The sequence below is a fragment of the Schistocerca americana genome, chromosome 1 (genome assembly GCF_021461395.2).
Source record: "Schistocerca americana isolate TAMUIC-IGC-003095 chromosome 1, iqSchAmer2.1, whole genome shotgun sequence".
NCBI lineage: Eukaryota > Metazoa > Arthropoda > Insecta > Orthoptera > Acrididae > Schistocerca > Schistocerca americana.
Genome location: NC_060119.1, coordinates 1,120,485,478 through 1,120,511,982, shown reverse-complemented (window position 1 = coordinate 1,120,511,982; position 26,505 = coordinate 1,120,485,478). Strand labels below are relative to the sequence as shown.

The 26,505-nt window shown below is 40.6% G+C and overlaps 1 protein-coding gene across 1 annotated transcript in view; it reads left to right on the top strand.

The window, feature by feature from the left end:
• LOC124596845 (putative inorganic phosphate cotransporter) overlaps positions 1-26,505 on the top strand; it is a 56,924-nt gene that overhangs the window by 7,269 nt on the left and 23,150 nt on the right. Inside the window, exons 2-5 of the mRNA XM_047135899.1 lie at positions 1,448-1,678; positions 16,556-16,643; positions 19,031-19,254; positions 19,339-19,488. Coding sequence (XP_046991855.1) covers positions 1,448-1,678; positions 16,556-16,643; positions 19,031-19,254; positions 19,339-19,488 — 693 coding nt within the window. The remainder of the gene's footprint in view (positions 1-1,447; positions 1,679-16,555; positions 16,644-19,030; positions 19,255-19,338; positions 19,489-26,505) is intronic.

Here is a 26,505-nt window from a genome sequence, read left to right as displayed (position 1 = left end):
AAATCATTGTTTCAGTTACTCCATGCTTGACATTACCATTTGATCAGTATAATACCTTTGTAGATGACAAGTTGTCAAACCGAGAAGACAGCATTTGTGGACTGAAATGAATAGAAAAAATTTAAAGACACTCTCATTTCAGTTATAAGGCATAGTTTTCTACTGCAGGTAAATGTATTTAAAACACATTCACAGTCACATTGTTAGATTTCTGTGCATGAAGGTAATATAATATTTTCCGTTTTATACAGAAACACAATATCACTTGAGAATGAACTAGGAGGATGAAACTGGTTGCGAACATATAAAATTAGTGCAGCAAAAGCGGAAAACCCCAATTCTTTTAATAAATTTATTGCTGTGGCACAGGCTATGTAAAAACGTAAGGAAAAAAGTTTTCGAAGTAGCCAAATGAGTAGATACCTCATGAAACCTATTATCCTATTATTATCTCTAGTTGTTACAGTTTCTCAATTCGTGTTAATAGAACATGGCGTGATGAATTTAACTAATTACAACATTAGAAATATGTTTTTTTACTTGTACCCTATAACGAAATTTCGGAAGGATTGTATGGTATCGGCAGAATCAGAAAGAGCTCAACAATATTTTGCTGCTCTTATATATCTGTCTTACGTATAAAAAATTGAATTTACATGATGACAGTTTAGATTACTGTCAAAATAGTCTGTCGCTACTTGTCGCAATCGACCTTGCTTCAGTTTTCAAAAATCGATTGTAAAATTCTATCTGAAAATGGAATGTAGTTCTCCGATAAATGTGTGGAATATAATAGTTGGCAGCTGGAACATGTAGTGACTAGATGCGCTTTGTCCAAACCCATACTGCCAAATACAACTTGCTGGGATAAAGGTTTTCCGGAATGTCTGGAAGAACACAGACAGTTGTTTCAGGTCATGACGCATGTCAAGTTACTCTTGCATCAATGCACTGCTACTTGGACCACCAGATGAAGCAAATGGATCCTTTTTTGAAAACATGTTAAATAAAACGTGAGTAATATAGTCGAATTAAATTAAGCGATGCTGAGAAAACTGGGTTCGGAAATGATGTCTATAGATTACCTTAGTTCTCAAACAAGGGCTTGGTTGTATCAACTGTCCAGATGTGCTTCTCTCAATATTACAGTAAGTACCTCCTTCTGTCCCGCATGATACTTGATCACAGCTTAGGTCCCTTTCACACATTCAACTAAAATAAATTACAGAGATCTTAATGGCCCCATAGCGGTTTCGTCATTGGTGTATAGTCTTTAATACTGTCTCGCTCGTCTTGTTTACCCTCTCAGCTTGAAGGTATGCTGACGATTATCCCGTTACATCTAGTAAGTCAACACCATAAAACCATTCATCTTCCACTTATCACATGTAGGGATAATACTCAACGCTCAAAGACTTGTGAATGGCTTTGCTTATTTTACCCTAAGGACTACGGCTGGAGCCAATCTGAGACGAGCACCATCCTGAGCGCCTTCTACTGGGGCTATGTGGTGACGCTGGCGCCAGCCGGGTGGGCAGCGGACAGGTTCAATTCGAAGAATTTGTTGTCGGCCTCTCTCATCCTCTCCGGTATCCTCACCATGCTCACAGAGGTGGCTGCAGACACTGGCGGTGTGGTGCTCGTCTGTGCGTTCAGAGTAGTCATGGGCCTCTCTCAGGTACGTGGCTGTCACATCCTTAACAGGAACACATTATTCGTGTAGTACTTGTCCCGCTTTCAGCACACAGAATAAATAGATTAACACACTTCACACCTTCACTTTTTCCAGCCAAACTGACTCTCACTCATGCCAACATGATAAGAGATCCATGTAACAACTTGAGGCACAAAGCTAAGTTGTGGACTAAGACGTCCCTTAGCATCGTTGTGACACATAATATATATGTACAGACACATTTCATGTTGTAAATCTGGACATGGGCGTGTGTGGCAGTTACAGTATGCCTGCAGCATACACAGTATCAATATAGACAATAGATATACACGATGCAGAACTATTTTTCGTACAACAGGTCAAGCTAACCAGCGCTGCGTGAGATTGTTGCAGAAGCACGCTGTAGACGTCAGTAACACATAAGTGTGGTAGCAATCGTTGGGCATAGAGAAACACAAGTACCTCACGTCATAAGTCTAGGGAGCACGCAGAGTGCTTAGCATTCTACCCAAGTTGGTTTGCAGAAAAATTGTTCTTTGTGAATAGACGTGAAACGTGGGTACTACCATAAATTTGATCTTCGTGATGCACCCATTGTTACATGGATAATTACATCGCTCTCATGATTTATAGAAATATTTACAACAGAAACATTCCAATGAATAAACCTGAAATCCTTAATTAAAAAGTACGAAGTGGGTCCAATAAGCAAGTTTCCCTATTTTATAAAAAAATACGCTCAATTTATTATGTTGAAATAGTTTTATGGACTTTATACAATACTTCTGTTATTTTCTAGATAGTGAGATGTTTTTCGAAGCATTTTTGGTAACGTGACGGAAATTTTTCAAAGCCGGTGTTGTAACCAGGTTGGGTCCTGTGCTCCTGACCTACTCTTCACTGTCAATGTCACTTCATCATGGGTGTTGAAGCGCTTATCTTCAAGACGACGTTTGAGTTGAGATTGCATATGAAACTAACTTGAGGCAAAATCTGGAGAATATGGAGGATGCAGGAACACTTCCCATTTGAATCTTCCAAGCTCCGCCTAGGTCATTCGAGCTGTATGATGCATACCATTGTAATGAAAGGAGAGAACTTTGTGAGACAAAAATCCACGACGTTTTCTTTTGATGACATCTCATAATTTCTCAAGACATTGCTTCTCAGTATAAACTGTGATGTTGCGAAGCAGGTAGTAAGAACCTCTGATAGCACCAAAAGAGGGCTGACACTACTCTTCCTGTGGAATGTACGACCTTCGCCTTTTTTGGGAACTTCGCCACCTTTCATCCACATCGTGCTCTGACATTTCCCCCCTGTTGTCGAAAGATGGACTCAGGTCTCACCGCCATGCGAATGCTCACGCAGCTTTGTCCACAAATAAAGCTTAAGCCACGATATGTGTCGACAGTGGTTTGTTGTTTTGCTGGGGAAAATTGAATAACAGAGCGCAGATCACAAGTGGACAGACTTTGTGGTGGTAACTCCATGCTAACTGTCGGCATACTGGCAAGATACTGCTATGATCGTGGTAAGCCAATGTGAGCGGTGGCAACACATTTCAGTCAAACTCGCCAGTTCCCGCATGTCTTGGGTTTTTTATTTCGCAGAGAAGTAAATTAGGGAAACTTGCTATTGGATGACCCTGTAAAACCTTTCAGAGACACACCTGAAACAGATGCATACATTATGTCCAGCATGTTTTTGAGGAATACCTATCTTAACTTCTATGTCTAAATTAATAAACTTCTTTACAGGTTCAGCAATGATGAATTTTCATTTCTTTTCTTTCGAGATCTAGACTCATAGCTTCATCTATGAGAATACTCAAGTTTTTAGATGCTATTACAGCTATGCAAATTATCTCAGGTAAGATTATAACTATTTTCAAATTGTTCGAACCCTTCTGGCCAGCTAATTATTCTTTTTAGACCCAAATACTAGAATATGTAAGCACACATTAATTGTACCAGTCTAAAATAAAGATTGGTGCTTTTCCTTAGGTGTTAAAGATTTTTGTGTCATATCTTCCAAGACCTGATTTGCATGTGAAATCATTTACTATGAATCAAACATTGTAAACCAAGCGCATACTACGAGTACATTTGGAAACAAGAAAAAAAAATAATATTCGCTTTTGTGTCTTCCACTATTCAAATATGTACATTCTTAATGTTTTCTTAAAGTTGCTTCAGAGCCGTAATTGAGGGTTTGAACGAAGACTTAATCATTCTGGGCTCGAAGTTTTTTTTTATTTAATAAAGAAATTTCTTGACAAATGTTGATGGTGTTGAGACAGCAACCAGCCACAAATTTATTTTCAGTTCCTTTATTCGAAGGGTACTGTTACCGGTTTCGAATCGTTGTGATTCATCTTCAGACGGTTTTCATGCTTTCATTACAACGTTTTTTACAGATTAATTGTTCTAATATATCAATAATACATAATTATAAGCACGCCACACAGATGATCGCGTTACTGATTTTCATTGGATGTGACTTATGTGAAATGTCCGTTTCGAGTGGTTTTCATCATATTCGTCCAACAGATGTGAATACATGCCCACTGCATTCTTATCGTCGCATACGTAAATTTTTCTCGCTAAACACATTAGATTTGTCACACACCACGTGTTTTGATACAATACAAAGTGCTTACAAACATAAGAGTGACAAAGATGCTGTGATATATCGTAACATCATGAAGATGTCCCATGTTTGGAAAAAGATCATAAATTCACTTATGGAACTGAAACGCCTTTTACACTACTACAGAGAGACATTGATTTTGTGAGCTTTAGGGCGAATACTGTTACATTAATTACAAAGATGATTTTTTTTTTACTGCTGTATAAGTAAGACAGTACATTATTTATTTACATTTAGCATCATGAGAATTACCTGTTCGGAATTCTTCCCAAAATACTTGGTGTGCAATCCTAATGTGTCACGTATTATTTCTAAGTCGTCACCCAGCCACGCTTATTTGTCCCTTTGTTGACAGCATCTTTAGAGGTATTTTCTCCATGATTTCATTTAGTTATCCCGCTATGTCTCGCTGAGGTCTTATTACTGCTTTTCCGAACCTCACGTTCCTGGTGTTGCTTTACGTTTCCTGTGCTGGGATCGAACGTAGTTTTCCAGTTTATTGATCACCTTCCATAGATTATGATAAACTTCTTCAGTATAACATTAATACAAGGGCGCTGATGACCTAGCAGTTGAGCGCCCTCCGCCATAAATCATGATCATCGTTACACTGACTGACTCAAAGCATCTCCATCGTATTGCTGTTTCGTTAATATTTTCAGTTGAATGCATCGTGCTTGGGTCGAATCAATGCTGGTATTCCTAATTCGTTCAATATCTTGCCGGCACAACTGGTTCACATGGCTCTGAGCACTATGGGACTTAACATCTGTGGCCATCAGTCCCCTAGAACTTAGAAGTACTTAAACCTAACTAACATAAGGACATCACATACATCCGTGCCCGAGGCAGGATTCGAACTTGCGACCGTAGCGGTCGCGCGGTTCCAAACTGAAGTGGCTAGAACCGCTCGGCCACAGAGGCGTCATAGAAGTCGACGCCTCGTTGTGCGTCTCCGCGTACAATTCAACTCCGTGATTCGGTATTGTCGTACGCACTCGACGCAGTATGTCTTCGGCCATATTGTCTTTGTATTTGTTCCACAAATGAAGTGAGTTCGATGAAAAAGACGTTGAATGATGACGGCAAAAAGTGATCGAATTTGATGCGCAGAAGACGAAATAACAGCATCAGCGGATGTGTTACCCAAATGAATCTCATTTTCGAGCAAATGCAAACATTGACAGACTTGTCGATATATTGCGCACAACTCACCATTGACAGTTCTTAAAATTCCAAATTGACTCGGTTCGCGAATATTAACCAATAATAAACGCATATAAAAACATTCGGCATTGCTCGAATGAATCGAGTAAATGCGCCCCAAGGCATCGGTTGAATATACATTGACGTATCCAGTAAAGTGCTTCGTGTTTCCGACGTTGGAATTTTCTTGGTGATGCGTTCCATGTGAAATATCGCGGCGTCTCCGAGTAAAGCAGTGTTCTTGCAAATGGATCACTTGCGCATGTCGTGTAGAAGCTTATCAGCGCTGTCGCTAATGGTCGTTCAGCTCTCTTTGCTGACGTGAAATAAACTCGTTGTCCATTGTCCAGGTGCACACCTAAATGGCCCATAGCAGGATGAAGATCACGTATGGAGAATGAATAGATTCTCCAAGCCTCATTGCTGTGCCATATGTACCCATCTGAAATTGTGAAACTTCATCGTTGGCGTCAGGAGCTGCTATACCAAATACAACCATGTCGCTTCTTTATTTGACGTGGTTTCAAACGTATTTGATGAACTTAGAATTGCAATACTGAACATAGCAGTGTGCTTTGAGTGTTTTGGAAAGCAGCGACAAATACGGAACAATCCAGCTACTGCCAACTACAACGTCCTTATTTCTGACTTTGGGCATTATAGTTATGCTGTTATCCTCCACGTAGCCACTACGGTACAGGGGGTAACCGCCACTGCCTGTGATCGTGACAACCAATAAAGCACGTGGGTGACATTTGGGGCATTTGTTTTCGATCAAGCACGTTGAATCCCAGTTGTCATCGCCACACTGTCCATGAATAGTATTCGTAGTCACTACCTCGTACAACTCTGGATCCCTTTTGGGGATCAGAAATTTCTGCTCAAATGATGGCGCCTAGTTCATCCGTTCCTATTTTCTCGACCAACCACAGGAGAATAAGTGCAGTCCTATTCTCTGACACACCATAAATTACGTCCAATATCACACGTGTCCGAAGACATAATAGTGTTTCGTAATGAAATCCAATGGCCCTTGCGTTTCTGTTTGAATACTGGTGGTGTAATATCGTGGCGATCCCTAGATGAGTGACTAGGTAGTAGCAGCTGCGTGATTTCGATCCATTTTGCGTCGCAAGTGAAAATGATGAATAAATGTGGTCGACTGTATTGGCGCTTCTAACACACGTCGCTGACAATATGGTAAGTCGGCCAGCATTGCTTGCATTTCCAACTCCATTCATGATACCAAGGGGATGAATATATTCTTCGGTACGCAATTTTTGCTTATTTAAACTTTATATGTCAGACGCCCCCTTTCGATTTTGACACACACATCAACGGTAAACCGATGAAACAATCTGCGGCATTTCAATATATGAAGGGCTTATTTCAATAGTGGTACTAGTCCATTACCCACACTATTCTGCCTATAATACTTCTGAAATTAATGATCCAAACAAACAGAAAGAAAAGTTCATCTCTAGCAAGAAGCCATATGCTTGAATATTTCTGGTATCTCAACTGCAGATTTTTCAGAGTTCATTTAACTTTAGGACTCTGTATCTCAAAATGAACAAAAATGGACATGTACCACTATTGAAATAAACCTTCATATGCTTGTTTTCGTTTCCACGAATCATCAAACGTGGGCGTAAAAAATCATACAGGTGACCTTTTTGTTTGCTTTTTTAACTGTAAGCGAATAATGAATTTTTGTTGGGTATCGAATTTAAACATGAGTAATATCATTGCTATGTACTAGTTAGTGGATGAATCATGGATTCACCATCTTAACCAAAAAATAATATCCATCCTCTCCTCGGCAAAATATCGGTGGGTATTGTAATGAATCATACGAACAATGGATTTTGCAGATACGCTGAAGGTTATCACCATCATGTCGTTGAACCAATATGTCGTGAGACACCAAATTCTCTTCAAGGTCTGATCACTATTTTGTGATCATCCAAAGGAAACCTTTCTAGTCCAGCATTGAACAATTTGACCAATTTATTGTGTTCATGTAAGAGTTGTAATTGCGTAATAATGCTTCGCTTTACCGTAAGGCTGATGGAACAATCCTGACTGATTTCATCATAAGGATTTCTGAGGAAATGAATCTCAGGAAAATTTGATCGGCATTCACTGACGGCAATAATGCTCCTGCACGATGATGAATTTGTTCTTGCATCTGTTAGTATGAAGAGAAATTATTAATTTATGAGCCTCGGTGAAACTTTGTGAATCGTTGATGTTTCTGTGATCTGTCTGTGTACTTGAACTGTAATTCAGTCGAAAAAGAACTTCCCTTAAAATTCGGGTAAAACCTCATTCTTCGATAATATTCACCCGAGATGATGTGATTTGGATTGAACTGTTGTACTTTTGTACTCTGATCAGCCAGAACTTAATGAAAACCTACGTACTATTGATATAAACCCTTCCAGGCGATAGAAGCATCACCTGGCGAGGAATGACTGCTAGTCAGACACACGCAAGATTTAGTATTTTTCCGTCTTCAGCAACTATACTCGTATATAAAAAAATAATAAGCAACCAGTTGCATATAAGAAACTTAATTTCTTTACTGATTTCGGGCAATTAGTGCCCTTCTTCAGAAGCCATAACCTTTTGGAGAAGGGCAGTAAGTGCCCGAAACCAGTCAATAAATTAATTTTTTTATGAGCAACTGGTTGCTTATTACGAGTATTTCATTGTTTACACGCGCCCAATGCATGTAGTATCAGTAAGCGTGCTGTCCATGTGTGGAATGGGCAGTTTGACCGAGGGCAGATTGTGTTCGCCCGGAGTCTCGGCACAAACATTTCGGAAACTGCAGGAATTGCCGGTGTTCGAGGAGTGCTGTGGTGAGTGTATTCAACAAGTGGCGAAACCACATCCATGGGTCGTGGGGTTGGGCGACCGCCCCTCATTACTTATGTCGGACGTCCTAGGCTGGGCAGACTGGTAAAACAACACAGTAGGCTAACTGTTGCGGAACTAACATCAGACGTCAAGGCTTGTGCCAATAATAACACCACGACATCGGCAACTGCGACTGAAATGGCGATTTGTCTATCAGCACTGGACGTTGGCACAGTGGCAGTGTATTACATGAACTGATGTATCCCGATACCTTCTTCATCATGGTGATGGGAATGCGCAAATACGTCATCTTCCGGGGGAACAGCTCCTTGACATCTGTACTGTGGGACGGAGAAAAGCAGGTGGAGACTCCATTATGCTCTGGGGAACAATCATGTGGTCATCTAAGGGTCCAGTGGAGCTCATGGGAGCCACCATGTCGGCCAAGGAGTATCGCACATTGTTAAAGACCACGTACGCCCCTTCATGACGATCATGTTTCCCGCAGCAGTGGAATTTTTCAACAGGATAATGCGTCATGTCACAAGACAAGGAGCGTGATGCCCATCCCCCACCCCCTCTCGCCCCGACCCCCTCAGCTCCCCAGATCCGACCCCGATCGAATACTTCGGCGATGTGACTGTATGTGGCGTCAGAGTTCATCGCCCCACTTCCCGAAATTTATTAAAATTAAGTGATTTTTAGGTGCAAATGTGATGCCAGCTCCATCCAGCGACTTACCAAGGCCTCACTGCTTCCAAGCCCTTCTGCTGCACCGCTGTTACCCGTGTCAAAGATGGACGTACTGGCTACTAGGTAGATGGTCGTAATGTTTCGGCCGATCAGTGTATATTCTGTAACTCATTCTTCGATGGAGGTTCTTGGCCAGAGAGCAATGACGCCAGTGGCTCTGGTGGCCGTGTCAATTCCGGTAATTTGAGCTTTCCGATCGTACAACATAATCTTGGTGGCTCATTCTGAAGTCTCAAAGAATTGCAATGTTGACAAACATTGTTACGCAGTTCACCAGTACCTCTACGTGTTATCGACTGTTGGATCGTACCTGAACGCCAAAGGCTCAATTCGAACTGTCACGTTTGGCCGTCTGTTTTGTATACTTACAAAATTACTTAGTGTGTAAGCTCTAACTGAGGGAGTCAAACTCGACTGTATACTTTGTTCAGGAGTCATAATGGATCGCGCTCGAGAGATTCGTATACGGTCTGCCTCCAAGCACTGTCTACGCTGTTCGTCTGTCTCACTGAGTCGACAATCACGTAATTGATTCTCCTGTGTGGGCGACAATCGATATTTCAACGCCTCACTGGGGGCACTTTTTCCAGAGGAATAAAACACAGACTGAAACGAAATGTTTCCAGAACACCAGATTACCAAGAAGTGACATCAAAATATTTTTTTTATTTTTTTATTTATGAAATCATGTGACAGCAGAACTGTCAAATCGACCGTCACTTTTCTTTCACAAGGACTTTCATACAAAAGGACCATCCCAATTTCCGACTTTTCCATTGGATTTTCCACAAATTTTCTTTCATACAAACCTTGTCCCAACAATTATGAACACAACAAAAATATCAGCCACATCGCTCGAGTTGTTTTCAAGTGATGCTCTTTCATACACGCAGCAGTTGGTTTTTATTCACACAGATATGCTCAACCCAAAATGCAAAATGTCTTCATTCAAATGTTCACAACAATTCTGGTATTACCAAATTCAACAAAGGTATCATCTACACATCCAACTAAAGATAAAGAAACATCATCATTATTTAGAGTAACGTGATTAATTTTATGTTCATGTGTCAAACTTTCTGCAGTTCTTACAAACCTCTTTCTAAAAGTAACACAATTAATAGAACATACCATTGCAAATTTGTATCCTAAGTTATCTTCAGTTACAAACTAACCTTTTTCTTTTATGAAATGATAATTAAATAGACACCCTAGCTGCAAGCAGGCGTTGATACACTTCATTGGGGACATGTTGAAAATGTGTGCCCCGACCGGCACTCGAACCCGGGATCTCCTGCTTACATGGCAGACGCTCTATCCATCTGAGCCACCGCGGGCACAGAGGATAGTGCGTCTGCAGGGACTTATCTCTTGCACGCTCCCCGTGATATCCACATTCCCAACATGTCCACAACACTACATTACTCATTACTCATGGCAGATTAATCTACCAAGTCCCGTACGATGGGCAAACATCTATTAGGCGCACTACGAATGTAGTGTTGTGGACATGTTTGGAATGTGAATCTCACGGGGAGCGTGCAAGGGATAAGTCCCTGCTGACGCACTCTCCTCTGTGCCCGCGGTGGCTCAGATGGATAGAGCGTCTGCCATGTAAGCAGGAGATCCCGGGTTCGAGTGCCGGTCGGGGCACACATTTTCAACATGTCCCCAATGAAGTGTATCAACGCCTGCTTGCAGCTAGGGTGTCTATTTAATTATCATTTCATTTCTAGCAAAGCTGCATGGTCATCGACGGTAACTGTTCTTTCGGGAACAGATACTACCGTCATATATACTTCTTCTTTTAGTTACATAAGAAATCATAAATTTACTGCAATTGAGTAGAAAGAGCGGATGTGACAGAAAGAGATTGTTAGGAAAATGAGATCAAAGATATCTGATCATTTGGACTTCATTCAGTTACTTACCAAAAATCTGTAGAACATTCATACAGTTTTACTGGTCCACAGTAAAATCAAATGTGAGAAAAAATTAGAAAAATCCCATACATTACACTTCTTAAAATTATTCATATAAATTTCAATTTGTTGGTGCATCTGCAAGAATTCTGAAACTTGTGTTGTTAGAAAAAATTAAATGTCAGTTGAAATTCAATGTCATTACCTCAACTTCTTTGTCCAATAATTAATAAAAATTAAAAACATTCATACATTATTCCTTAATAATTATATTATATTGTATGATTCTTTACATAATAATATTTATATTACATGAAAGCTACCTCCATTCATTTAAACATTTAATTCGTATGTAGGCCTACTACCAAATCAAAATGCAACTTTTGTTGATGACCTAATTCAAAGATGTAGGACTTAAAGTTTGTGTGATACAGTGTGAGCATTTCACAGTAAATCATTTTATGTGATAGATAATTATTTATATTAGTACTACAAGAAGGAGGAATCATTATCTTTAGGGTCAATGACAATGACAAGAGATGAAACGGATATGCTACAGCTAGCCATTATCAGCCCTATCTGACACAGTTTACTATCTGACTGGGTCCAGATAGTAGGCCAAAATCTGGAGGATACTAGATTTTCAATAAATTATGGAAAAGTCACAAAATCAACTTTATTTAATTCATATATAAGATACTTAACACCAAAAATTGGAATTACTTGACATAAAACATTGAGAAACAAATTAATTTAACAAAAGAATAAATTAGTATTCATACTATTAATGATACTGATAGTGTTTCTAGATACTCAAAGATAAATTATGGAAGCTCCATGAGATTTTGGCATTGAGTCGAGCTGCAAATGATTCGGCTGTTTTCAAGTAATACCTAATACCACTTGTAATCATGCTTGTTTCTTGCACATCACACTGACTATTATTATTTTTATTTACCAACTCGTGAAAGCAATCCCCAAAACGTGTCGTGAGTTTTTCAGCTGGCATTCGAGACGACCTGCTACAGGTGGAAAATTATTCGCAAAATTCCTATGAGATCTTCTGTTGAGTTCTTTCAGTCTCAACAATCTCCAAACAATCTGTGTCGAATCTTGGGTCTAAAAAGTTGGCAGTCGAGTAATTTGGATCTTCATTTAAGAAGCTGAAACGACTTTCTAATCCAGCTTCCAATAAGGCCCTGTTGTAACTCAGAGGCCCTTTCTGCTGTTTCTACCTTATCTTAATACTTATTTTATACCACAACATGTAATTTTACTTTGGATATGCAGGAGAGACGAGAACTTATTTTCTCAATTTCTTGAAGGACTTCAAAAGCTTTACCCACTTCTCCATCAAACACCACTGATGTGACATCAAATTGCTAAGCTTATCATGAACAGCCACATGCAGACATTGCCGGTTTTTGTTTCCAGAAGCGTTGTACCATATAAAAGGTGGAAATCTGTCTCATGCTGATAAGTTGCACCAAATGATGCTTTGGTAAATTTAGTTCCTTCTGGACTTTTTTTTGTGAGCTAAGCTCGAATCATTGAAGCGTGTATGAGACATATACCAGAAGCGATTATTCCTTCTACTTCAACCTGGACCTTGAATGGCTCAGTTATAATCATCTGCAGCAAATGGAACATCTAGATGAATTATACTCAATCTCAGGAACAGCTTTCTCCATGTTAGCGCCTGTGTCATTAATGAGTAAATGCGTTTGCTTTGGAAAATATCCCTGCAAACTGCGACGGAATTAAGTCTCTTTGTGATGCAAAAGGAGACAGCCAGAGTTGCAACCAGAGGGATGTTTATTAAGTCGGTGACCGGTTTCGGGATGCGGCGTTCTCAAATCAACCAATGTTTTCCTAGTAAAATGTCCATCAAAAAGGAAGTAAAGAAAGTGAGCAGATATGCTTATGGTCGCAAATAACGTTCGTTAACAAATGTTAACTTTAACTAACGTTATTTGGGATTATAAGTTTATGTACACACCTCGGTCACTGCTATTTACACATTTTATTTGGCAAACCTTGGTTGGTTTGAGATCCAGTCACCGACTAAATAAACACCCATTTTAGTTGCAACTCTGTTGTCTTTTTTTGCATCACAATTTAAAAATGAGTTTCTTCCCACTATACCCAGCACAATGGCGTTATGTAAGCTTCTTTGCTATATTTTCATCATCATGACAACTATGATAAGATCTCACTGCAAGAGCTCCGTGTTCCAGCTGAGTTGTAAAACTTGTTCTAGGACTGTTGTAAGTCCAGTCGTTTCTGATAGATAATGGCTCATTGTCTAGTGCAGTCAAATCTGCTATTAAATAATAAAAATTTTCCCTCATACGTCGTGTATGCCCCAAAGCAATTCGCTATTCAACTTTATTTTTTCTGTGTTGAAGACGGATTTGTCTTGGGGGCAGCTGAAGATGATGGAGCTCCACGGGCGCCTATAACTTCATTAATAGCCTGAGATTTATTTTGATGTTTCGTTGTCAAATGTGTTTTCATAGTTGAAGTACTAATCAGAGAAGAAATATGTCATTAGGGTTAAGGTACACTAGATATCTTCTATTAGTTTAAATGGCTTATTATAACTACATTTTGCAAAATCATCAATGTATCTCAAACAAGTTTAAATAAATATTCGATAAATGGGTAACTACTCAATGGTATCAGTAATCATATTTATGGACAAACATCTTGTTGATCAGTGTAATAAAACAAATCAAAACAAAAGAATAGAAAACAAACTAGGGTATTGGTACATATCAGCTGTTTTTAGTTCCACACTATGAAAAATTTCAATTTCGCCCAACAACAAACAATTAAACTTTTTATTGCCACTGTTTATATCAAAAACTACAGAGATCTCATATTTACTGATGATACTTTTTGTAATTTCATTTGCAAATGAACAAATTATTTTCAGATATAACATCAAATAACGAGGTTTTAAATTGTAAGACATTTCCTGGGGCAGATGTGGATTGTGACCACAATCTAATGGTTATGAACTGCAGATTGAAACTGAAGAAACTGCAAAAAGGTGGGAATTAAGGAGATGGGACCTGGACAAACTGACTAAACCAGAGGTTGTACAGAGTTTCAGGGAGAGCATAAGGGAACAATTGACAGGAATGGGGGAAAGAAATACAGTAGAAGAACAATGGGTAGCTCTGAGGGATGAAGTAGTGAAGGCAGCAGACGATCAAGTAGGTAAAAAGACGAGGGCTAATAGAAATCCTTGGGTAACAGAAGAAATATTGAATTTAATTGATGAAAGGAGAAAATACAAAAATGAAGTAAATGAAGCAGGCAAAAAGGAATACAAACGTCTCAAAAATGACATCGACAGGAAGTGCAAAATGGCTAAGCAGGGATGGCTAGAGGACAAATGTAAGGATGTAGAGGCTTGTCTCACTAGGGGTAAGATAGATACGGCCTACAGGAAAATTAAAGAGACCTTTGGAGAGAAGAGAACCACTTGTATGAATATCAAGAGCTCAGATGGCAACCCAGTTCTAAGCAAAGAAGGGAAGGCAGAAAGGTGGAAGGAGTATATAGAGGGTTTATACAAGGGCGATGTACTTGAGGACAATATTATGGAAATGGAAGAGGATGTAGATGAAGACGAAATGGGAGATAAGTTACTGCGTGAAGAGTTTGACAGAGCACTGAAAGACCTGAGTCGAAACAAGGCCCCGGGAGTAGACAACATTCCATTAGAACTACTGATGGCCTTAGGAGAGCCAGGTCTAACAAAAAACTACCATCTGGTGAGCACGATGTATGAGACAGGCGAAATACCCTCAGACTTCAAGAAGAATATAATAATTCCAATCCCAAAGAAAGCAGGTGTTGACAGACGTGAAAATTACCGAACTATCAGTTTAATAAGTCACAGCTGCAAAATACTAACGCGAATTCTTTATAGACGAATGGAAAAACTGTTAGAAGCCGACCTCGGGGAAGATCAGTTTGGGTTCCGTAGAAATGTTGGAACACGTGAGGCAATCCTGACCTTACGACTTATCTTAGAAGAAAGATTAAGAAAAGGCAAACCTACGTTTCTAGCATTTATAGACTTAGAGAAATCTTTTGACAATGTTAACTGGAATACTCTCTTTCAAATTCTGAAGGTGGCAGGGGTAAAATACATGGAGCGAAAGGCTATTTACAATTTGTACAGAAACCAGATGGCAGTTATAAGAGTCGAGGGACATGAAAGGGAAGCAGTGGTTGGGAAAGGAGTGAGACAGGGTTGTAGCCTCTCCCTGATGTAAAGCAAAAAAAGAAAAATTCGGGGTAGGTATTAAAATTCATGGACAAGAAGTAAAAACTTTGAGATTCGGCGATGACATTGTAATTCTGTCAGAGAGAGCAAAGGACTTGGAAGAGCAGTTGAACGGAATGGACAGTGTCTTGAAAGGAGGATATAAGATGAACATCAACAAAAGCAAAACGAGGATAATGGAGTGTAGTCAAATTAAGTCGGGTGATGCTGAGGGAATTAGATTAGGAAATGAGACACTTAAAGTAGTAAAGGAGTTTTGCTATTTAGGGAATAAAATAACTGATGATGGTCAAAGTAGAGAGGATATAAAATGTAGACTGGCAATGGTAAGGAAAGCGTTTCTCAAGAAGAGAAATTTGTTAACATCAAGTATAGATTTAAGTATCCGGAAGTCGTTTCTGAAAGTATTTGTATGCAGTGTAGCCATGTATGGAAGTGAAACATGGACGATAACTAGTTTGGACAAGAAAAGAATAGAAGCTTTCGAAATGTGGTGCTATAGAAGAATGCTGAAGATAAGGTGGGTAGATCACGTAACTAATGAGGAGGTATTGAATAAGATTGGGGAGAAGAGAAGTTTGTGGCACAACTTGACTAAAAGAAGGGATCGGTTGGTAGGACATGTTTTGAGGCATCAAGGGATCACAAATTTAGCATTGGAGGGCACCGTGGAGGGTAAAAATCGTAGAGGGAGACCAAGAGATGAATACACTAAGCAGATTCAGAAGGATGTAGGTTGCAGTAGGTACTGGGAGATGAAGAAGCTTGCACAGGATAGAGTAGCATGGAGAGCTGCATCAAACCAGTCTCAGGACTGAAGACCACAACAACAACAACGAGAAGTTAAATAGGTCACATTTCGCAAGAAATCGAATAGTTAAGTCACACAATCAATGTGTCAATCTTTCGCTTCACTCATGAATGATGATGCCCAGATTCAGCGGAATCTGCCCGATCGTCCGCTCCTGACCTCTGTGAGCTCGCTCACACTACTCTTTACGACATGCTCTGTGGAAATGTTCAGCCGTATATCGGACCGATGAGTAGCCAGCCATTCAGCTATCTGGACATTTGGTATCCAGTCAAACAGCTATCCGTTTCATCTCTGGTAATGACAGTACCGCTGCCTCGTTTTCTTTCCTAAATTTTGGATTACCATAAGTTTCCTTGCTATTTTAGGGTTTCGTATTCCCATGCACACATTCCTTGCTGGCAAAATGGATCCCACCCAAAGAAAATGCTGTTTTGGGAACTGCTGTTTACTCAGGTGACTTATGTTCAGTACAGCCTTCTAGTTTGCTTGTAATGGCTTTATGTGTATATAGTTTCAATGCAACTGAAAGATGTATGGATAGTTCTGAGAAACCTCTTATTAGTTCAGAGAAAACTTTGAGAAACATTCCACTATTATGCAGTTGCAAAATTATAGAGTTATATTTTCTTGAATGTCTCAAGCATTGTATTCTTAATCTTGGGAAGCATGGTATGCTTTGCGAATAAGAAACTGTTGAGAATCAAAACTGGATGAAGATAGCAGAGGTTGACAATACCAGTTACTTTATTTTCACACGACCAGTTTCGGACCGTTATAAGCCCATCCTCAAGAAACGTACCGGAAGTGGCAAAAAACGGGAGATAATTTTCACACGCCGCAACACACATAAAAAAGAAAAATCAATTTTTTTCTAAAAAGTTTTCAAAACTTTTAAAAAATATTTCGAAACCGCCGTCAGGTTAGGTGCTATGAAACCTATGTCAATGGGCAAGTGGCACCAGACACACTGGGTAGGAAATATATGAGGGCATTTCGAAAAGTAAAGGCACAATGGCTTGCAGTCCTTAAATAGAACATTTATTTAGAAAATGTCAGTAACATCTTATTAACTGGATTATTTGTTATCTCTCGACATAATCATCCCCGTTATCCAAACATTTGTTAAGTCGGTGCACAAGCTTTTGTATCCCACAGTCATAGAAGGTTGCCGCCTGTTGTCGGAACCACATTTCAACTTCATCTTTGATCTCTTCATCATCGTGGAATGATTTTCCACCAAGATGTGACCTCAGGCAACGGAAGATATGGAAGACGGTGGGCGCTTGGTCTGGGCTGTATGACGGATGGTCCAATACATTCCATTTGAATTGTTTAAGTTGCGCTTTGGTTACAAGTGCAGTGTGAGGCCGAGCATTGTCATGAAGCAAGCGGACTCCACTTGTCAGCAATTCCCTGCGTTTGTTTTGAATTGCCCTTCGAAGACGTTTCAAAGTCTGGCAATATGGAGCAGCATTAATTGTCGTTCGAGGAGGCATAAATTCCGACAGAAGAATGCTTGTCTGTCCCGAAAAACAGAAGCCATGATTTTCTTTGCTGAAGTCGACGTTTTGCATTTGTTGGCTTTTGGTGAATTCGAATGGCGCCATTGGATTGATTGTTGCTTGGATTCAGGTGTATGGTGGTAAACCCACATCTCGTCACCTGTCACAATGTGATCAAGGAACTCATCACCTGCTTCAGCACAGTTTGTGAGGAAGTCGAGTGCAAAGCCCATCTTTTTCTTTTTGTGTTCTTCCGTTAACAGTTTTGGAACCCAGGGCGCACACAATTTCCTGTACCCTAACTTGACAGTCACAACGTCATAAAGAGTTGTCATTGACACGTCCAGTATGATCTGATGCAATTCTTTCAATGTGAGACGTCTATTCGCACGAATTGCTTCCTATGTTCACCGAAGAAGGGCATCAGAGATCACAGATGGCCGACCTGTTCTTCGTTCGTCATAAACATCGGTCCTACCTTCAGAGAAATGACGACACCATTTCGTTACATTTCGTCGATTCATAATGTTCCCATAAACAGAAACAATTTCTTTGTGAATATTCGCTGGTCGCTGACTGTTTGCATGAAGAAAACGTATGACGGAGAGCACTTCGCATTTGGCGGGATTCTGAATCGGCGCAGCCATTTTAAACACGACCTACTCCAAACAGAAGCAACGTTCAACTGCCGAACGACCGTGAGAAGATAGCTAACGGTTCAAGGTTAACACCAGTGTTGCCAACTTGCTCGGCAAAACTCTTCTGTTCCTCTGGCGTACGGTGTATCTTTACTTTCCGAAATACCCTCGTATACAAATGACATCACGATACTTACGCTGTGCTGAGGTCCCCGAGCCCTGCGAGTACCAGCCGCGGTGTGCTGCCTATGAGCGCAGAACAGGAAGTGGCGGATGCGAACGAGGAGGCAAATTGGTAAACCAGAGTGGCAAAAGTGCTCGCATCTATTGACAGAGAGAAGAACACGGGGCCACTAGCCCGGCTGTTCACAATTGAATCGCTGTTTCCAGTACGACACCTGAGGATGGACTTATATGGGTAACAGTCCCAGAACGGTCGTGTGAAAATAAAGTAATCTGCAACTGAAGTGGTATTTTCAACCTCTGCTATAATGCTCAGTTGCTGATGTTCTGCCAATAGGATTGTTTGTGGTTGAAAATAATATAACTTTGCAACCACTTGGTTACAACGGCATCATTATTTGAATAAATATTAATCTGTTTAATTTATTTAGTTTTGTTCATGGAACTTTGAGAAACGATCGGCTTTCCTCTTTAAAAATGAAGCTATAACGACATTGTTTTCTCAATGTTACTGTAGGCGATCAGCTGGGCACAGTAATAGCAATGATGACATCAGGAGCATTAGCTGAGAGCGCCGTTGGGTGGCCATTTATCTTCTATTTCTTTGGTGGACTTTCCATCCTTTGGGGAGTGATCTTATTCTGGTTTGGATGGAATACCCCATCTGAACACAAGCACATATCTGGAGCGGAACTTACTTATATTGAAGAATCTTGCAAGGATGTCTCACGTGAACAAAAGGTAAGATACAAGTTGTTTCCTAAAAAAAACGTATTTTTGTTGTAGATGTTCTTACTGAGACGGTTTTACGTATGTTGTTTACAGAAGTTTCCAACGCCGTGGGTATCGATTTTCACATCACTACCCGTATTCGCTCTCATAGTTGCCACTATAACACAGAACTGGGGATTCGACACGCTCTTCACAGAATCACCAACGTATTTCAGTAATTTTCTTGGATTTGACATTGCATCTGTAAGTAAAGCGGCTTACGTCATTAACTGCATTTGGGTGTAAAATGTGTGGCTGAGGTTATTAACTGAGAAAATAATTGTAGAGTGCTTTCCTCCACTCTGATCCATTGCAGATATCAATATGCTGACGTGCTTTCGACTTTGCTGGTAACTTTATAAATGAGTCTGGAAAAATTATAGATGTTGTGTCGATTATCGAAACTGTTACAGATAATCAAAGAATGAATCATTGTGAAGCCAATCCGGCCCTTCAGCGTTTGGCAGCCCATATCACAGATGTTCGTCTAACGATGCAGTGACATAAACATGTCCTAGATATAAACAAATTTGCACGCCTTTTTGAGAGATAAAGCCAGTTTGAGAAATTTCAAAAAGTTATAATTTCTAATTCTAGGGTAGTTTATATGTTTGTGGATGTATCGCACGGTAATTACGCAAAGTCCTCAGCATTCCAGTCGAATATCAGAGTTTCCCAGAGTCATACTCCAAGTACCCAGAGATGATAAATATGTTATACTGTTTCTACGTCTACAACTACATATATACTCCGCTGACCACCAAGCGGTGTGTGGTGGAGGGCACAATTCACGCCAAAGTCATATTCCACTCCCCCCCGGTTCCACTCACGTATCGCTCGAAGAAAAAACGACTGTCTGAACGCCTCAGTACGAGCTCTAATTTCTCTTATCTTTTAGTGGTCATCATTGCGCGACTTGAAAATTGGTGGTAATAATATATGCTTTACATCCTCGGCGAAGATCGGATTCCGGAATTTAGTGAGCAGCCCCTTCCGTTTAACGCGCCGGCTATCTGCAAATGAATCCCACTTCAAACTTCCTATGAGATTTGTGACGCTCTCGCGATAGCTAAATGTACCAGTCACTAATCTTGCTGCTCTTCTTTCGACCTTCTCAAGCTCTTGAACGAGACCCAACTGGTAAGGGTCCCATTCAGTTGAACAATACTCTAAGACTGGATAAACTAACGTATTGTAAGTAATTTCCTTTGTTGAAGGACTGCATCGCTTCAGGATTCTACCAATAAACCGCAATCTAGAGTTCACCTTGACCGTTACTTGTGTTAGCTGATCATTCCATTTGAGATCATTTCGAACACTCACACCAGATACTTGACGGATGTCACCGCTTCAAAGACTGGGCATTTATTTTGTACTCGTATATTAATGGGAATTTTCGCCTTGTTATACCCAGTAGGTTACACTTTTAATATGGAGAGATAACTGCCAGTCATTACACCACGCATTTATTTTCTGCAAATCCTCATTGGTTTGTTTACAACTTCCTTGTGATACTTCTTTCCTGTAGACTAAAGCATCATCGGTAATCAGTCTGATGCCGCTGTCATTAACATCAACCAAATCGAAAAAAGCAGCGGACCCATTACGCTGCCCTGGGGTACACCTGAAGTTACAGTTGTTTCTGTTGAAGTCACCCCATTCAGGACGACATACTGCTGGTTGGTTGGTTGGTTGGTTGTTTGGGGAAGGAGACCAGACAGCGTGGTCATCGGTCTCATCGGATTAGCGAAGGATGGGGAAGGACGTCGGCCGTGCCCTTTCAGAGGAACCATCCCGGCATTTGCCTGGAGTGATTTAGGGAAATCACGGAAAACCCAAATCAGGATGGCCGGACGCGGGATTGAACCGTCGTCCTCCCGAATGCGAGTCCAGTGTCTAACCACTGCGCCACCTCGCTCGAACTGCTCTCTGTCTGTTAGAAAACTTTCTATCCAACCGTAAATGTCATCGGATATACCGTAAGCGTGCACTTTTTAGAGCAAGTTACAGTGCGGAACGCCTTTCGAAAGTCGAGAAATATGGCATCAACCTGGGAGCCGGTATCTAGAATCTGTTGTATATCATACACAAAGAGGGCCATCTGTGCCTCGCATGACTGCTGTTTCCTAAAACCGTACAGATGAGCTTCTTAGACCCTAGAGAGGTCATTATGTCTGAACACAAAATACGTTCGATGATTCTACAACAAATCGATGTCAGTGAAATTGGGCGGTAATTAAGTGCATCCGATTTTCTACACCTTTTATAAACTGCTATGACCTGGGTCTTCTTCCAGTCCCGTGGAACTTTGCGCTGTTCCAATGATCTCTGACAGATAATGGATAAGAATGGTGCTATATTTGTAGCACAGTCAACATATAATCATACGGGGATACCGTCAGGACCAGATGCCTTCCTGGCGTCTAAGGATCTTAACTGTTTTACAATTCCAGATACTCTAACCACTATGTCAGCCATCCTTGTGTTTGTTCGAAAATACTTCTCTAGCACTTGGTGGAAAATACCTTTAAATTCCAACCAAAGATGCTCAATATCTGTGTGTCCCGCGGTGAATGCTTGGAGCTGACTATGAAGTTATTCATTAATGACAAATTTATTTGCTTTCCAAAACAAGAAAACTCTACGCACGTTTCTATGATTTTTTTTTTTAACTTCCACTGACATAGAAGCCTTAACGACATTATGGTCGCTAATACCTTCTTCTAGATTAACTTCGTCAAAAAGATCAGGTCTGTTTGTCGTCAAGATATCTAATACGTTCCCCCTCGAGTTGGTTTTCCAACCAACTGCTCAAGTTTGTATGTTGAGAACGCTCCTAGAATAACTTTACACGAGTTTTTGCTTCTGTTCCCTGTGATAAACGTGTAATTTTCCCAGTCAATGGATGCCAAATTAAAGTCTCCACCTATAACTAATAGATAATTCGGATATTTATTTCCTATGTACTCAAGACTTACCCTGAAACGTTCTGCGACGTTTGTTGCGGATGCTGGTGGTCTATAAAATCATCCTAATTCACAGTGCGACCCAGTATCGATCTCAACTGCGTTTAAACAGCTTTTAACTGCAATGAACACACCTCCTCCCATAGCATCAGTCCTATCCTTCCTAAACATTATCCAATCCGAGTTCAAAATTTCACTGCTATTTATGTCTGGTTTCAACCAGCTTTCGGTACCTAATACAATGTTGGCATTGCTACTGTTTATTTCGGAGAGTAGCTACAGACACTTCGACAATTTACTAACCTGAGATTTAGCATATTTAAATTCTTTGGAATGAGCTGTTTAGGTTAACTAACAATTTTTACAGTTGGCACACCCACATCGGTGTCATGAATTGGTAATTTTTCAGGCCAAGGGTTTGTTTCCCGTGGGGAGGAATCTAAACTAAAAACCCTACATGTGCACGCCACAAGTACCGTGCTACCCATGTAGTTGCTTCCGGTGTGTAGTGCACCCCTGAACTATCGAGGGGCGTCCTACAACCTCCCACTTTATAGCGTAGGTCGAGGAATGTACAACCATTTTCGTCACAGAGTCGACGTAGCCTCTGGTTTAGATTCTCCACTCGACTCCAAACCAGAGGACACCAGTCCACCCTGGGTATGATGCTGCAGATCGTCAGCTTGGCTTCCACTCCTCGAGAGATGGAGGGCGCCTTCGCCAATGGAGACATCCGTCGAAAGGACCCAAGGATCTCCTCGGAACCCCAACGACAGGCATCGTTGGTGCCGACATGTGCAACAATCTGCAACAGGCTACTCCCCGCACTCTCCATATCCGCTGGAGGAGCCTCTTCCACATCCCAGACAAGGCGCCCCAGCAAGCACACCGAGTGAACGTTGGACGTCTTCCCCGTCCTAGCCGCTATGTTCCTGAGGGGCTCCATGACCCGCCTGACATTGGAGCTCCCAATAACTAACAAACCCCTACCCCTCGTGCCTGTCCGGACCTTGCTGAAGGAGCGGCCACTATCCTGACAGAAGGTGCATTCTGAGCCAGCTCAGCGTCTCCCCCTCCCCCCCCCCCCCCCCCCCCCCCAGCATCAGATAGCACACTGAATCTATTAGCAAAGTGCTTGGGATTTGGAAGGCGCCTGCGTCCTCCATGCAGCCTTCGCCTGGAAGCTCGATACCTCGACACAGTCCGCACCTGAGGTCGGCTCAGTGACAGAGAGCTGTGACATCCCCCCCGCCCTGCACACCTAGTACAGCAGAGGCTGCCCCAGGCACCCCATCCCCACCGCACCTTAAGGTGGCACTCTGGAGCTTGTTGACTGTGGCCAACAAAGCTACCAGCTGCGTTTGGACTGTGGCCAATTCCTTCTGCATCCTCACACAAAAGACACAGTCCCTATCCATCTAGCTAATAACTTATTTACTATAAGAAACTTAAGGTAACTAACTGCCACACAAGGTTTACAGCTACACTCTAGCTGGCACAAAGGACACTCAACAGTGAAAAATAATAAAAATGTATGATAGAAGCTAGATCTGATGCTTATTTTCCTGCTAGAGACTATCTAGTGAATACTAAAGAATGAGAGAGTGTCCTACAGTAAAATGCTATGGGCTAGGTAGTGAATATTATTAACGAATTAAACAGTAACCTACGGTAAGTTAAAGCTATTGATTATCCCACGTATTTATAAATTAAACAAGCGTTTACGTACACGATAATATGAACTAATAAAACTATAAAAACTGCTACCTGAAATGTACCGAGTCTAAATGACACTGACACTGACAGATGCAGGTACAAAACAAAACTTTTAGCTAGCAGTAAGAGTTCAGAGTGTAAAGCACAAATACGAAATCTAATTTACATAAATCGATGGGCTTACAGTACTTGCGATCACTAATGCCCACAGCAAGTGGCGAGGTGAGTTTTAGTTTACTGCTCACTAAACCGTATGTACGATGGGTTCAGAAGTTGTATTGTAACACTGATTTACTCAGATATTGTAGTTTTATTTTTTAACGCTAATTTATTAAGTATTTTACGTTTGCTTAACTGTTAACGGTCGCAGGTTGCGCTGGTCAAACGTATACAAGTGAGGCTAGATCTCACTGTCAGTATCACGTTCCCTAAAAAAACCGTATAAAAATTTCTACCTTCAATGTATCGAGTATAAATGACACTAATAAACGTCAATACTGAGTATTGTACACTAACGTAAACTGATTAACCCTCATATTTGTAATGTAAACAAAAGTTTACATACACGCGAAAAATGACCTAATAAAACGTATAAAAACAGCTACCTTCAATGTATCGAGTCTAAATGACACTATTAAACATAAATACTGCGTATTGTGCACTGACGTAATTGGTAATCCCGCTTCATTAACTTCAGTTAAGAATGTAAACAAACTTTTGCGTACACGCGAAACTGCCCTAAACAGAAACTTCGCTTATCTTATTTAGACGCAAATAAAAACTGAAACCTGCAATTTATCACGTCTATCTGACACTAATGCACGTAAATACTATAGAATATACGGCAAGAACGATTAATTACTAGCTAAAGTTTGTCAGAATTGCGTCAGTTGTGTTAAACGGCTCGAAAGGAGATGTACTCTGAGACGGATAGCGATACGCACCCACACTAATGGCGGTAGTATCGCGGTCACAAGGTATGGAAGGGCAATGGGTTGGCGGAGCTGTCATTTGTACTTCAGGTGATTGATGTGAAAAGGTCTTCGTGGTGATTACGGCCGCAAGAAGGGATTGTTATTTATAGCTAGACGCATGGCATATTCCATTTCGGAAAACGTTAAGGAATTTAATTTTCTGAGGTCCGCATTGCATTCCAGGCATTACCTGTCACCACAGACAACGCGGTGGGTGTTTGCCTTCACTTAAGGACCGAGAGCAGCGGTGTTTGCGTAGATTTGTTAGTGCTAACAAACAGTCAATGCTGCTTGAAATAACGGTAGATATCAATATGGGACTTACGACGAATGTATCCTTTAGGACAGTGCAGCGAAATTTGGCGGTAATGGGCCATGGGAGAAGACGACCGACGCGTATGCCTTTCATACGGTTCAAATTGCTATGAGCACTATGGGATTTAACATCTGAGGTCATCAGTCCCCTAGACTTAGAACTACTTAAGGGAAAGGGGGGGGGGGGTGCGGTAGGGCGTCAAACGGGCCGACATGGAGCAGGAGAGGCACCACAGGACATTTTAATTTCCACTGTCTATACTTTTACAAATAAACTCATAAAACTTTGTCAGCATGACCAGCAAGGATTCAGAATTCACACTCATAGCAGTGGAAGTTCGAAAACATAGCGAAGTAATTTTTTTTACGTGTGAAATTTCATCATTTTTTTCACTAACTAATGGCAGCATTTGTTGCTATAGGTACACTTTTCTTCATAAGTAAGAGAGATAGTTCGATGAATTTTGCATATCATACAAACCATACTTAAAGGTGTACGAAACTCTAGAATTTTCCTCATCTATTAAAACTGTGGTAAGAATAGATGTAATTAAATACAAAATTTGTGTTTTTTCTAAACATGAAGTTTAAAATACAACAGCTCATTCGTCTTTTCAGAAATTAAATAAAGTATAGAGTTTCATGCACCTGTAAGTATGATATGTATGCTGTGCAAAATTCATCGAAGAATCTCTCTTACTTATGAAGAAAAGTGTACCTATAGCAACAAATGCAGCTATTAGTAAGTGAAAAAATGATGAAAATTTCACACGAAAAAAATTGTTTTGTTATGTTTTCGAACTTCCACTGCTATGAGTATGAATCGTGAATCCGTCCTGGTGATGCTGACAAAGATTTATGAATTTATTTGTAAAAGTATAGACACTGGAAATTAAAATGTCCTGTGATGCCGCTCCTGCTCCAAGTCGGCAGTAGGGGGACAAGGGGCGTGTCACCCCACTCTCCATTGTTGCCAAATTTATTCAAGATGGTGGCGATGACGTCATCCAATATTGCGGCATGTAGACTTGGCAACAGTGCCTGACGTCATCCAAGATGGCGGATTTTGGCGGGAAAATAGTCCAATTGCGCTATGTCCACTAACCTAAGCCTCCAGAAGAAAAAAAAATGGCAGGAAGTTTGAATTCCAACAGGATAATGCATGCAAAGACCATACTTGTCTTTATTATTATTATTGATTATCATTAATTAACATTCATTATCATTCATCATCAATCATTATCATTTAT